This window comes from Melanotaenia boesemani, chromosome 13 (genome assembly GCF_017639745.1).
Source record: "Melanotaenia boesemani isolate fMelBoe1 chromosome 13, fMelBoe1.pri, whole genome shotgun sequence".
NCBI lineage: Eukaryota > Metazoa > Chordata > Actinopteri > Atheriniformes > Melanotaeniidae > Melanotaenia > Melanotaenia boesemani.
In genome coordinates this window covers 16,621,556-16,636,304 of record NC_055694.1, presented here as the reverse complement: position 1 = coordinate 16,636,304, position 14,749 = coordinate 16,621,556, and the positions used below count along the sequence as shown (strand labels likewise).

At 40.0% G+C, this 14,749-nt stretch overlaps 1 protein-coding gene across 10 annotated transcripts in view; it reads left to right on the top strand.

Annotated features, from left to right (window-relative positions):
- huwe1 (HECT, UBA and WWE domain containing E3 ubiquitin protein ligase 1) overlaps window positions 1-14,749 on the top strand; it is a 47,599-nt gene that overhangs the window by 16,667 nt on the left and 16,183 nt on the right. For 8 of the 10 annotated variants that reach the window (XM_042004441.1, XM_042004442.1, XM_042004445.1 and 5 more), the window contains 26 exons: window positions 1,636-1,983; window positions 2,154-2,210; window positions 4,250-4,372; window positions 4,464-4,559; window positions 4,664-4,933; window positions 5,316-5,468; window positions 5,574-5,701; window positions 5,811-5,892; window positions 6,244-6,420; window positions 6,527-7,078; window positions 7,183-7,378; window positions 7,531-7,698; window positions 7,810-7,958; window positions 8,055-8,121; window positions 8,427-8,650; window positions 8,753-8,964; window positions 9,087-9,269; window positions 10,065-10,237; window positions 10,323-10,462; window positions 10,642-10,717; window positions 10,898-10,996; window positions 13,002-13,129; window positions 13,210-13,369; window positions 13,637-13,865; window positions 13,986-14,164; window positions 14,253-14,342. In XM_042004441.1, the coding sequence (XP_041860375.1) occupies window positions 1,636-1,983; window positions 2,154-2,210; window positions 4,250-4,372; window positions 4,464-4,559; window positions 4,664-4,933; window positions 5,316-5,468; window positions 5,574-5,701; window positions 5,811-5,892; window positions 6,244-6,420; window positions 6,527-7,078; window positions 7,183-7,378; window positions 7,531-7,698; window positions 7,810-7,958; window positions 8,055-8,121; window positions 8,427-8,650; window positions 8,753-8,964; window positions 9,087-9,269; window positions 10,065-10,237; window positions 10,323-10,462; window positions 10,642-10,717; window positions 10,898-10,996; window positions 13,002-13,129; window positions 13,210-13,369; window positions 13,637-13,865; window positions 13,986-14,164; window positions 14,253-14,342 (4,459 nt within the window). The remainder of the gene's footprint in view (window positions 1-1,635; window positions 1,984-2,153; window positions 2,211-4,249; window positions 4,373-4,463; window positions 4,560-4,663; window positions 4,934-5,315; window positions 5,469-5,573; window positions 5,702-5,810; window positions 5,893-6,243; window positions 6,421-6,526; window positions 7,079-7,182; window positions 7,379-7,530; window positions 7,699-7,809; window positions 7,959-8,054; window positions 8,122-8,426; window positions 8,651-8,752; window positions 8,965-9,086; window positions 9,270-10,064; window positions 10,238-10,322; window positions 10,463-10,641; window positions 10,718-10,897; window positions 10,997-13,001; window positions 13,130-13,209; window positions 13,370-13,636; window positions 13,866-13,985; window positions 14,165-14,252; window positions 14,343-14,749) is intronic. The other 2 variants (XM_042004447.1, XM_042004446.1) reach the window with 1 other exon arrangement.

Genomic DNA, 14,749 nt, shown 5'->3' with positions numbered 1-14,749 from the left:
GAACAGATGGCCTAAAATGCTCAAATTACCAGGTAACCTGGTGGTAGCAGATGTCCGCAGGACATGAAGTCATGTAAAAAAAGAATATGTATTTTACTCTGTGTCCATTCCAAGTGCCTGCACATGTTATACACCACTGGAAAGCTATGTTCTTGAGAGTTGAATGATCTATTCCATTCCAGTATACAATCATAATTGTACATTCGGTAAATACTCATTTTACACCAGCCGCATATACAGAAGTTTGTGCAATTTATCTTTGGAGTCATACTGTACTCCAGGAGCAAATGATAATGCAACAAAACTGTCTTGTTACATCAGCAAGGGCCACTAAAACTAGTACAGTAAAAGTTTGTCCACAACAAATCTTTTATCCATAAAAACCTATTAACCACTGCCTTAAGCATTAATAACATTAAGAAGATGTGCATATGTTTCACATATTTTCTATTCTAATGGCAGTTGGCTAACCACTGTGTCTCTGATTCCTAAACCTTTGACTAACTTATCATTTGCTCAAATAGAAAACTGTTTAGCTTCCCTGCACTAACACAACAGCCAATAAAGTGCCTAACCTTATTCTTTTGTCTGAAGCTTAAGCCAGTTGCAGTGAATGTTATTGATGGCTGGCATATTGAAAAGTCAAAAGAATTGTGAAAACAACAATATGCTGGTTGATAGGGGAGTGTCCCCCCACCCCCCAAAGATTTGATGCTGTGCTCCTCACACAGGAGACTGGCAGACTGAGCATGTGTGATATGTGAATTAAGAGCTTTTTTTTTTTTTTAACTCAGCAAAACATATCAAAATTGACTCCAAAGATGATATACACTCTTGAGGAAGCTGTGGAGCTATGTACACGTTAAATGAGTGATAACTGACAAATAAAAATAAAAAAAATTCTCCAAGTATATCACCACGGTCACCAAGGGTCTCCAAATGGCACACTTCACCTGATCTTATCTTTTTAAAAAAGCTGCATAAAATACAAATTTTCTGTTGTATGACAGTCAAATTTGAGGTGTTACCTCTCACAAGAGCCCTCAACCATGCATGTATGCCAAATGGTTCAAGAACAGCTTTAAATTTACTTTGGATATGCTTTTTTTATTTTTAGGTGTTTTAGGTAAAAATCGAAAGATTTTAGGGAAAGGCTTTTGATAATTACTTTAATAATTACTGCTAGAATGCATTCTTTAAGCTGGGGTAGTTGCTGATTTAACTTATTTTGTAGTATTGTAATTACAGTCCTGCTTGCCGTGAACATGAATAGGGGTACAGCAGTGCTTAGTGCTGTCTGGCTCTCATTGAAGAGGCAACGTTCTCAGTAGCATGAACTAGTGATGGCTAAACTACAGCTTTCATTGCAATAAATCAAAATTGTTTTCATTTGATGCACACATTGAAATAGTTAAAGTAAGAGGGCGGTTGAAATCAAAATGTCAAGATGGACTCAATTATTTTTTTTGCCATTTAATAGGTTGAAAATTTAGGCAACAGTTTTTTTTTACCTTTATGATTTAGCTGAAATAATTTGTTTATATTGTATTCTGTTAAACTTCTATGGATTGGTAGCATTTACTTTATCAGTTTAAGGTTTTGCCATTATTGTAACACAGTTTGTCCTCCTTTAAGGCTGCATTCAACTGCATTCGCAGTCTCTGGAACAGAAAGCCACTGAAAGTGTATGGAGGCAGGATGGCTGAATCCATGCTGGCTATCCTCTGCCACATACTAAGAGGGGAGCCTGTTATCCAGGAGCGCTTGGCTAAGGAGAGAGAGGGAACGATTCGCCCAGAGGAAGAAGGAACCCCCACTGGTTCTTTGGGACCCAGCGGGGTCTCAGGAGGATCTTCAGCAGGTGGAGAAGCACCAGCAGTAGGTGGAGCCACTTCTGGAGGGCCAGCAGGAGGGTCAGCTGATGATTCTACTAATTCTGCAGCTCGTCGTGAGCCCCAGGTTAACCAGGCTCAGCTCACACAGGTATGTTAAAAAGCACACTGAAACATTTTTCTGAGCTGAGTTTTGATAAAGGGTGTACTACATGCTGCGTACCCTCTGTCATAATACTGGTCTCTCATCTGGGGTTTAATCCCTCCCTCCCTGAAATTTTGCATGCACTGAATCCTGGGCCACCATTTGTTTTATGACAGGAAAGATGCAGAGGGAGAGAGAGACACGCACAGGTCCACCAGCAGCAGCTCCAGCAGGTATAAAAAGCATCAGAGAGAGAGGAAGAAATAAAAAAAAATTAAACAAAAGGGTGGAGACAGAAAAGGGTAAAAAGATGGAGCAAAGATGGTGACAGAAGACTAATTAGGAATTGAGTGTTAGGCCCCATATACACCACACGCCAAGAACCATTGGCAGCTACAAGCTTGTCTATTATTTCTCTCGTCAGCATCTATGAAAGAAAAAAAAAATAGCCCATGAACACAATGGAAGGAAAACATCCAACTGTCACCCAAGATGCATGATTAATGCCTGCATAAGATGACATTGGTCTGCAACTTCAAAGAAGGCACTAGCACGCTGTGTTTTCTAAACTGAATAATGCAATTCTGCGTAATTTAAACAAAAAAAGTTGTCAAAGCACTTTTTTGTTTTCCCTATGAAGTAATGCAGAGCTACTGTCTTCTAAAACTTAAGCTTTAAAAACTTATTTCTAGTTGTACTACAGAAGTTTTGAGATTGGAAAAAACTCAGCAAGAAGACCTTGATTCCTGTTATGATAGCAGTTACTGGATTTTTCGGACTATAAATCGCTCCGGAGTGTTAGTTTCATTAGTCATAAAATGCAGTATGATGAGGAAAAAACTCACAGGACAGAAAAAAGGTGAAACTTTTTATATGTCCTGATGAAACCGTTTCATTCAGTGGAGTTGCTCTGAACATTCTTAAAGTTCAGATCTCAGATAACGTGTTGATGTTAATAAAACTTGCGAAGAATACTGGATCCATTTAAAGCCGTCATACGACTCAGAAATTCCTTCAATGACTGTAGTTTGAGCTTGATCAGCTTTCCATGACGACCGTGACGCTATCGGCTTAACACCGGAGCGGAGAAATACTCGATCTGCTCCTCACTGGAGCGAGATGCTTCCATCTTCACCTGCCTGAGAGAATTTAGAAAACTCTCATATTTTTTGTCTGATTTTCAGCTGGTTGGTGTGTTTTCCGAAACGTGCACTCTGTCCTCTGACAGAAACCTGTGTGTGCACGCATGTGTCTGTGTGTGTGCTCACTGCCGTGGACACAGAGAGCAGGCGCAGGTATGACATGCCATTGTGTAAATCAGATAAATAGCATCAGACTGTTTACTGTTTGATAAAATTAAGTGTAAACCTATTCTAGAGGAAATATGACTTTAAATGACCATATCGGATTTATTTTAAACTACGTGCACAGTGACATCACTTCCTGTTGTTGAACATGACTGCATCCGTTAGCATTAGCTGCTAATATGAGTGCAGCGGTCTTAGCTTTAGTTGCAAATGTCAGCCTTAATACGCTACAAAAGACTCTATAGGAGAATGTAATCCACACCGGTGAATGAAACTTGACATTATCTCTGCAAAAGAAGCTGATTTTGGACGGAGCTAACACAGGAAACCAGTTGTGTGTGTGTGTGTGTGTGTATATATATATATATATATATATATATATATATATATATATATATATATATATATATATCTATGCTAAGATCTTGCCAAGTCTCAGTAAGTCACACGAGCGTAGGGTCACGTTACCGGAAATGACATAAAAAAAAAAAAGATCAATCTCCCAAGTTTTATGAATTGGTATTGGATTTATTTAATCTGAATCGATTAAAATCAATAAGTCGATTTTTTTTTTTTAATAACTCAGCCCTAGTAGATTCTGAGACACATACAACTTGTTAAATTGTAAATTGCTTTATAGGTTGTTGCATTGTAGCATTTACTTTCCTTTTTTTTCTTCTTCAAGTTTACATGATTTAACAGTGCTGTAAATACTTGCACACTAAAGAAAAGGCTGACTGATCTAGACAGCCGGATGCTAGCCTGGTGTATAAGGGCTATATAAAAGACCTGATCAGATTCTTGGACAATTGAAATTTTGCTATCTTTTTCGGGAAAATATCATATTTATATACTCTTGTACTTTATCTCATCATATGTAAATTTTAAGTGTCTTTGCTCGTTAAATCCCCCCCACCTTTTCCCTTGTGTAGAAATAATACTTTTTGTGTGTGTGGTGTTTTTAGCTGATGGATATGGGCTTCTCAAGGGAACATGCCATGGAGGCTCTACTGAACACCAGCACCATGGAGCAGGCCACAGAGTACTTGCTCACACATCCTCCTCCCCTTCTTGGTGGAGCAGTCAGGGTAAGGTGATGTACCCATGAACGCACAGGAGAAATATTCTTCAGTCAGTTCAAAATTTGTCAGATGATGATGTTGCTTTCAACCCCTCAAGGATTTGACAATGTCTGAAGAGGATCAGATGATGAGGGCAATTGCCATGTCACTTGGGCAAGAGGTCAGCATGGAGCAGCGCTCCGATTCTCCTGAGGTTTGCAGCATGACCTTAAACACTTTTTGCTTAGTAAAACCTACAGCTTGAATAATCCCCATTTGGCTACACAGCTTTTAAGATCATTGCTCTTTCTGCTTTAGGAAGCAGCACGAAGGCGTGAGGAGGAAGACAGGAGAGCCAGGGAGCGGGCAGAAGAAGAAGAAGCACGCTGTTTGGAGCGTTTCATGGAGGCTGAACCTCTGGACCCCCAAGAGTTGCACACTTTCACTGATTCTATGCTGCCTGGCTGCTTCCATCTCTTAGATGAGCTGCCTGACACAGTCTACAGACTATGTGACCTGCTGATGACTGCCATCAAGAGGAGTGGCCCTGAGTACAGGGACCTCATTCTTGGTCAAGTAGTTCACCAGGTCAGTGATTGTATTGCAGAATGCTATACAGTTTATTTCAGTGATTTAGGAAGCCATGGAGGATGTTTGATTTTATTTTTAAATTTTCCTCTTCAGCATTCAGAGAAATGTGTGGTTCTCTCCAAAAGCCATGCAGTAACGTTATAGGCTGAAAATGATAGTTAAAAGGCTAAAGTCAAAAGCTCAATAAACAAAAAAAAAAAACAATCTTTATCTGTACATAATACAGTACGTAATATACAGTAATGTAAGGGCAAATGTCTGTTTTGCTATTTATAGCCACTAACATTGAAAACCTGTTTTAAATTAAGTTTTTGAAATATTCCTGGAAATAAAAAGCTGCTATGCTAGCCAGTCTTGATTATGTGTATTGTGCATGCAGGTATGGGAGGCTGCAGACGTTCTGATTAAGGCAGCTGAGCCCTTGACTACCAGTGACACAAAGACTGTGTCTGAATGGACCCGACAGATGGCAACACTGCCACAGGCCTCCAAACTGGCTACACGAATTCTGCTGCTAACATTGCTCTTTGAGGTACCAGAAATACAAGATGACCATAAGATTCTAAGACATTAAGGGTCAATTATTTTGGTCTGTGGTTAAACATTCTATACAATCTTTCTGTTAATTGCTCTGAAGGAACTGAAGTTATTGGGTGCTCGAGTGGTGGAGAGTAGTGGGATTCTTGATTTGCTGATTAAGCTACTCGAGGTTGTACAGCCTTGTCTGCAGGCAGCTAAAGAGCACAAAGACATCCAGACACCAAAGTGAGTTTTCTAGAGCCTTTCATCCATATGACTTGGAAATGATTCACCATATTACCATCAAGAGTCCTAATTTGCAAGTTTTAATTCTAAAATCTTTTTTCTTTTACAGATGGATCACACCAGTGCTGCTGATCATTGATTTCTATGAGAAGATGGCAGTTTCTTCTAAGCGAAGGGAACAAATGAACAAGGTAGGGATTGGAGGTGCACATTATAGTAGGATGTGGAAAGCACATGGGGGTTTACTTCCAGACTCTGTAGAAAGCTGGAGTTAGACATACATGAAATTAAAAATATGTACTTAGACATTCTTTAGCTTTATCATCTTGCTTTTGGTTTGGCTACTGACTTTATTCAGAATGAACTGTATCAAATGTCGTATGTCACCTCCTTTCTTTTTGGCCCCCTTTTCCTGCTCAGTAAAGGCCAATAGAGCCACAAAATATATAAAACAAAACATGGCACATTAAATTGTAAGTTGTTAATGTTATGGTGTGGCTTCTCTCTTGCAAATTTATTGATTTGTATCTGCTTGTTTTTAGTATCTGCAGCCAAATGGAAATAACTGGCGATGGTTTGATGACCGCTCAGGCCGTTGGTGTAGTTACAGTGCATCCAACAACAGTACCATTGACTCAGCATGGAGAGCTGGGGAAAGCAGTGTCCGGTTCACAGCTGGGAGGAGAAGATACACTGTACTGTTTAACACCATGGTGCAGGTAAACAAATGCTTTTCTATTTCAATGAAATTTATGTATTTTGATGTTAGTTGCATTAGACTTGGCTGTTTCCCTATTGCTTGACTAAAACTACTCTGTGGGACAGGTAAACGAAGAGACTGGTAATAGAAGGCCAGTGATGCTCACTGTCCAGAGAGTGCCTCGTGTTCCCAAGCATTCCAAGACGGGCAGTGTTCCTGATTCGGAAAGAGAGGAGTCAGACAGGAGCAAGGTGGAAGAAAGTCAGACTGACCTCGACTCGGTGGCATCGGTGGAGATAAGTGCTCCTAAAGATGGTTCCAGCCACCTGAAGGAGACCATCTCTGGCCCCCCATCTTCCCTTGAGTCGGACTACTCTCAGGGATCTGACATTGTTGTCAAAGGCCTGACCGAAGACATGACCACCGTTCTTATTCGGGCCTGTGTCAGTATGATAAGTGTTCCTGTAGACCCTGACACCCTTCATGCCACATTGCGTCTCTGTTTACGTCTTACACGCAACCACCACTATGCAATGATGTTTGCTGAGCTAAAGAGTACAAGGATGATTCTGGGGCTGACACAGAGCTCTGGCTTCAATGGCTTCACCCCACTTGTTACTCTGCTGTTCAGACACATCATAGAAGATCCGGCCACACTACGGCACACAATGGAAAAGGTTAATATACTTTATACTTTGTGTCTTTTGCGCCAGAAATGGCATTTCCAATTTTGTACTTATCATTTTTCTTACCATGAACCAATTTCTTGATGTGCTCAAAGGTGGTGAGGTCAGCTGTGACCAGCGGAGCAGGTAGCACCACATCAGGGGTGGTGTCAGGCAGCCTGGGTTCCAGAGAAATCAATTATATCCTCCGCGTCTTGGGCCCTGCCGCCTGTCGCAACCCTGAATGTTTTATTGAAACAGCTAGCAATTGTATCCGCATTGCCCTGCCTGCACCCCGTGGAGCTGGCACAAGTAAGTTAAAACATTTGCAATGTGTGAAGTACCACACATTAAAAAAAAAAAAAACATTCAAAAGCTTTGTACTGTCATGGACTTTTGCAAATTTTGGCAAACTGTGTTACTCATTCATATGCATTCTTTGTTTTTTTGTTTTTTTTTTGCAGCATCTGATGATGAGTTTGAAAACCTCCGAATAAAGGGGCCCAATGCTGTACAGCTAGTAAAGACCACTCCTCTTAAACTGTCACCCTTGCCGCCCATCCCTGACACTATCAAGGAGGTCATCTATGACATGCTAAATGCCTTGGCTGCCTACCATGCTCCAGAAGAACGTAAGTCATTTTCATAAGATCTAGACAATTATTGGTTTTGAGGAGTTTTTATGTCATTATAATTGAGTTATTTAAACATTTCAGATATGTATGTATTTGTTTATGTTGCAGCTGAGCGTACAGATGAACGTGCTGCAGCTGTACCTGGTAGTCAAGATCTGTGTCAGATTTTGCAGGATGTCGGTGATGATGTTTATCAGCAGTACCGACTCACACGGCAGGGAAGTGACTTTGACTCACAGTCAGCATTCCATATCAATGTGAGTTTCAATGACTATTCATCCTGTTTACAATGGATTTTAAAACAAACTTTTAATTTCTTTTGTATATAATGGCACCATATCTCTTCCTCCCAGGCTCAAGTGTTTGCTACTGATGGAGGTGTGGCTGAGTCTTCCCAGACTGGAACACCACAGGGAGAGGGTGAGTTTTGATGTTTTCACTTAACATAAACAAAGATGTGCAAATTAACTAAACGTCAATGTTCTTGCCAGTGGTCACATTGACAAGTTGTCTCACCGTTGTCCTTGCAAAACACTTTCTGTAGTTATTACAATTAAAGTCTGTTAAGCTCATTGATAAATGGATTACTTTGTTTTGCAAGATTTAATTTTTTAGTCAAATAAATGAGAACAGCTGAAATTGGGCTTTAGATCAGATGTAATGTTTTTTTTTTTTAATAAAGTGTTTATAAATTAATATGTATAATATCATCCCAACATCCTCAGCCTCCACGCCAGAAGAGATGCGTGAGGAGAAGAAAGAACAGGAGGGAGAGAAGGGTACCAACTCAGATGAGAGTAAAGCAGCTAAAGCGAAGGCAAGCAAGCCTCTGATGCCTACATCTACCATCCTGAGACTGCTGGCAGAACTTGTGCGCTCCTATGTGGGCATCGCTACACTGATCACCTCCTACAGCTACACAGCAGGACAGTCTGAGCTTATTAAGGAGGTAAGCTGCCAGATAAGATCTTGTCAGCTTTTCATATCTATTTATTTTGTTTTAAGTACCGTGATTTCCTTAAATCATTTTGACCTACTTGTATCCTAACAGGATTGCAGTGTTCTAGCCTTTGTGCTCGACCACCTACTGCCTCACACACAGAATTCAGAGGATAAGGATACGCCCGCTTTAGCACGTCTCTTTCTAGCCAGTCTGGCAGCTGCTGGTACAGGCACTGATGCTCAGGTGGCCCTAGTGAATGAGGTAAAGGCTGCCCTTAGTCGAGCTCTAGGGATGGCAGAAGGTGCAGAAAAACATGCCAGGTAAACATCAGTAAAATGATCCTACAACCTGACCTTGATTTTAAGTGTTATGTTCACATATTTCGGTTGAATCTGTACAAATCCATTCTTATTCTGGTCTCCCCCACACACTTGCTTTGCAGGCTTCAAGCGGTGATGTGTATTATAAGCACGATCATGGAATCATGTCCTTCCACATCCAGTTTCTACAGCACAGCAGCAGCCAAGACACAACATAATGGCATGAACAATATCATCAGGCTTTTCCTTAAGAAAGGACTGGTCAATGACTTGGCCCGTGTGCCTCACAGCTTGGATTTGTCCAGGTAAACAATTACATTATATTAAAGTTTCAAATTTAAATTAACTGTGGTGTAGTCAGGTAAAGACTGTGGTGTGATGTTGATATTTGTTGCTTACCAAAATGGCTTGTATATCTTTGATCCATTTAGCATTTCCATTTAATCTGTTCTCACATTCAAGATGAACAAAATGCTGAATACAGAACTTGCTACATAACATCAAAAGAGGTCTTATTTTCCACAGGGGTCCTTTATACCAGTACCTAATTCTAGGGCTCATAATTTAGACCTAAACAAGGATAGATCTGGGTTTCCTGATGGGGTCAGGACTACCAGGTTGTTCCTGATAGGTTAGAACTAACCAGTAATGAAGCTACAAGACTCAGATTTTTCGACTAAGGGCTGGGATATATTTGGTGTTAGCAACACATCCACATCATCTCTGCCACACATTTCTAGTGTACATTTGGCAAGCTAGAAACTTGATGCTGCTCGTGTTGGTGTAAGGTAACACGACGTAGCGTGTAGCAATATTGACTTGAATGCTAGAAGAGCTCACGCGAACAAGAGCATCAACACAATGTCAGAGGGAAACACAAGGCGGGTAGTTTTGAGGAGCGCTTTGTGTTATAACTGCATTGTGCTACAGCAAGTGTATATACACACAGTGCAGAAGGTTGACGTGCACATTTGTGTACTTGGCAAATATATCCCAGCCCTAAGAGAAACCAATATTGTATTTAGTTTCATCTCAAATTCTGAATGGTTTTGCAAAACAATTAGTTTGTACAAACTATTTAAAAAATATTCTTTCTTTAGTCCCAACATGGCCAACACTGTGAATGCTGCACTGAAGCCTCTGGAGACTCTGTCACGTATTGTAAACCAGCCAAGCAGTCTATTTGGGAGCAAAGGAGGTTCCAGCAAGAGCAAGACGGAACATGATACTGTGGGCACTCCGCGGGACAGCAACAGCAACACACAAGACCAAGGTATCACCATGAGACAGATGAGACACTTCCACTCTACATGTTGTACTACAGATTTCTGTTGCTGAGGTGTTTGCTCTTATTTCAGGAGAGCCTGGTGAGGCAGAACCAGTGGATGGCAGCCACCGGGTCCAGGGAACAGATAACGACTTGATGGATGGAGAAGCAGAAGGAGACACAGTAGTTATTGCTGGGCAACCAGAGGTTCTGAGCACACAAGCAATGCAGGTGAGATGCACTTAACACAGTAGCTCATTTTAAATATCTACAGCTAAAAATCATGATACAAAACTTAAAATAGCCAAAGAGAGTAAATTGAGCTCAAAGAAATTTATATTGATTTCTACAACCTCTTTGCCAACTTGGTAGCTGATAAAGCATTTATACATCATTTTCTGTTCATGTAGGTGGAGAATGAGTTGGTGGACCTGATTGATGAGCTACTGGAAAGAGATGCTGGCACTGTCAACAGTGCAATTATAGGTAAACCATCAATTATAAAGATCAACTCTGGGTTATACTTGCATAATTGAAAAAAAAATTAAGATTTCAATATAGGGAGTGTAATTCATTTGTTAATTATGTATAATTTGATTTCAAGCAAGCCTTTTTATTACAAACATCACACAGACCAGAGCATGTCTTGTCTGTTCTGTCAATTAGTGGGACGCAGTGGTGAGGATGAATCACAAGAGGATGTGTTGATGGATGAAGCCCCATCCAACATTAGCCAAGCTTCCACTCTACAGGCCAACCGTGAAGGTATGACATTGACATCAGAATGCTCTTACACTTACACTGCTGTGTACACAAATTTGTGTTGCACTTTCAATAGAATTTTTAATTCAAAGAACTTTACACACTAAAGAAAATACCCAATTGAAAACAATAAAACGATACCCCCACCTGTATTTATAAATAATGTTTATAAAACGTATGATAAAAAAAAAGAATTGAGCAGCTCTCAAATGGCCATCATCAAGTCTAATGGGCTCGACACACGGGAGACGACTTCATTCCTTCTCTATTCATTTCCTATGGACCTTGCACAATCGCTGCCCTCCTCCAGCAAAGCGACAGGCAACATTTGTGCATGTGAAATGTTGCACTCGTTCACGTAGACGTGCACACGGAGGCTTGCGACGCAACACAAGAAAGTTGAAAAATGTTCAACTTTTTTCTGTTGTTGTATTTTAGCACTATAATTTTTCCAATTATCGCACAAAACCATAGTATTCATCACATTTTACAAGTGATCTTAGAAAAACAAAATCCTCAGAACAAAGACCAGGACAAACCGAAATGTTGGATGGGACATGGAACCTGAAATATGGTACTTTGTTACTTATTCACCTACTAAACTGTAAATACATTTGTCTTTATAATCTGAAATTCAACTATATATGTAGGTCTAATTTTATGGGTAAAACAATTTACAGTTTTACTCTGTGTGTTAGAGTAGACCTGTGCTTTATTTGTCTGCTTTTCTACCCTTAGCATAAATGTTTTTTTTTTTAAATCAGCTTTTTTAAGTAAAAAGATATCTGTATAACATATCGTCTGAACAAGTATAAACAACCACCGTTCCATCAATTGAGTTATAAGTTAACCCTAATTAAGTTATAAGTCAAACCTAATCATATTTCCAGAATGAGTGTGTTAAGAGAGAAAGATGCTGTGGTGGTCAAACAACTGGATGCAGGTATCAAGCACAGCTGGAACTGGTCTAGGCTCATATGAGAAGGCAAAGTCACAATGGACGGACAAGAGCTGTCATTTTATCTGTCAGATGTATTAGATACTTTACTATACATTGATACTGGCCTGTAACTTTTTTTGTACCAGATTGATATTTTTAAATTTAAAAGGTCCAAAACTTTCTTTCGGGGGAACATGCCCCCGGACCCCCTAGAGGGGTTGTATCCTTTCGTTTTGGTTTTTACTCCTGACCCATTTTTATGTCTGATTGACTGATCAGTGAGTTGATCAGGCTAAACAGTGCAGTCTGCAAACACTTTCAACATGGAGGAACATATCATTTTAGCTACGTCTGACTTTACCATACTTAACATTACTTAACGCAAAGATTATAGAGATGTAAATAAAAATGCAGCTGTATGGCGCCAGGGTGAATTAGTCTGAATGTAGGTCCTGGATTTATCTGGATCACCCTTGAGGTCCGCCATTAAATGACGATATTCACCATGCTGTTTCCTTTTTGTTAAATAGCATGAACCCAGGGTTGTCTTCCTCTTTTGTCTGGTAGAGTCAACAGCAAGATTTCTGTCAACTCAAGCACTAGATCATGCTCTTATACTCAACATCTAAGGGAGCTTTCTGCTTCAGTCCATTTTTACCCATTTATGTGCCTGTATACAGCATTTGTAAGGCTACAGTTTTTTTTTAGCTTATAGAATAGAAAGCCTTTATTGTTATTATACAGAGTACAATGAGATTTAAAAGCAGCTCTGTAAAAGTGCACACATAGTACTAACAGTATAAATAAAAAAAAATATAAGAACACAATATAAATAGCAGCTATAAAAGCACTCAAGACTCAAAATGAATGACGAATGAATGAATTAAAAAAAAAAAAATTAATTATGCAGTGCCAGTTGGCAGTTGACTCCTGAGCCACAACTATCCCTAATAACTAGAGAATGCCACTAGGATGTTTGCTTCTGATCATGGCAATTATCAGAATTATTGAGAGTAGTTTACATTAAGATTTTCCTGTTAGTAACTCTGTCTTTGTGTCTCCTTTTAGACTCTATGAACATCCTGGAACCAGAAGATGAGGAACACACTCAGGAGGAAGACTCCAGTGGTAGCAACGATGACGAAGACAGTCAAGATGAGGAAGAAGAAGAGGAGGAAGAGGAGGAGGAAGATCAGGTAAAGATAAATGCATTGAAGTTTATTAAAGAAGTCTTGATTGTTATCTACAGAGTTCATGGTTTCTAATGTCTCTTAAGGATGATGAAGAAGGAGATGAGGATGATGATGATGAGGGCTCAGAAATGGAACTGGATGAAGATTTCCCTGACATCAATGCTGCACCACATATTCGATTTGAGAGGTTTGACAGGGATGATGACCTCATCATAGAGTTTGACAACATGTTTTCCAACAATGGTAAGCAGGATAAATTTTCCTAATATCTAATAGCAAATTTGTTATTTCAGTCCTCTGAGCTTTAAATTTGGTATGTTGCTACACACGAGTGATATTCATATTGGTAGAATCACTGGTGAAATAGCTCTATGAAATATTTTACTAAGCCATCTAATGTAAAGAGATGCCAGGATTTTGTGCTTCTGAGATGCTAATATTGCTATATCCAAATTATCCAGAGCTTCCTGTTAATGTCTGCTCCTTCTGTTTTCTGTTTTTCTTCATCAGCTGACATCCCTCCCTCCCCAGGCAACATCCCTAGCTCTCACCCACTGATGGTGCGCCATGCTGACCATGGTTCCCTCACTCTAGGTGTGGCGGGCACTAGCAGCCGTCTGGCACAGGGTATGGGTCGCAGCCAGCGAACACTGCGTCAGCTCACTGCCAACAGTGGGCACACCATCCATGTCCACTACCCTCACAACCGCCAGCCTAACCCTCCGCTTATCTTGCAAAGGTGGAACTATTTTTCTCTTTTGTGACCCTTTTATTAAGTACAACAAATATTCTGCATAATCTCCCACTGGCTTTCTTTGTGTTAATAATAAAAATCTATGTTGTTCTTGTTCCATTTTAGATTGTTGGGCCCCAGTGCTGCAGCAGACATTTTACAGCTGTCCAGTTCTCTGCCTCTGCAGTCCCGTGGTCGTGCCAGGCTTTTGGTTGGAAATGAGGACGTGCATATCATTGCTCGTTCTGATGATGAGCTGTTGGATGACTTTTTCCATGAGCAGAGCAGCACCGGAGGACAAGCAGGTAAGTGTTACCAACGGGCTGTTGTCCAAGTAATTGCTCTATGGGTTGTCCTGACTTCATAACATGTTTTTTCTTACTGTCTTTCAAGGCACCCTCTCTAGTATTCCCACTGCCCTTACTAGATGGACTGATGAGTGTAAGGTGCTGGATGCTGAAAGTATGCACGACTGCGTAGCAGGTAGTTATCTTTTAAACTTGATTCAGTGACAAATTGTTTTATCAGGAGAATTTCCATGTTTTGGAGATGGCTCATTTGATAATTTTCTATCACAAAGTATGGAAATTAAAACTTAGGTAGTTAGAAGTACCCTACTTTTCTCTATAGTTTGTCCTAAGTTTAAAAAGCATGGCAATAGCATTGTGTTGCTGTAATCACAGATATCTTGTTTTATGCAATGCAAAAATCTAGTTTTATACACTGTTGAGACCAGAACCCGAGTTAACTATTCAAATCAAATGTTGTTTGATATTTACCCTTTGTTTGGCGACTCAAAATTATTTCCAGTAAGTGACCGAAATAAATATTTTATGATCATTTCTATCAACACATCAGGTTTAAAGACTTAATTGCATCTCAAAGTAAAG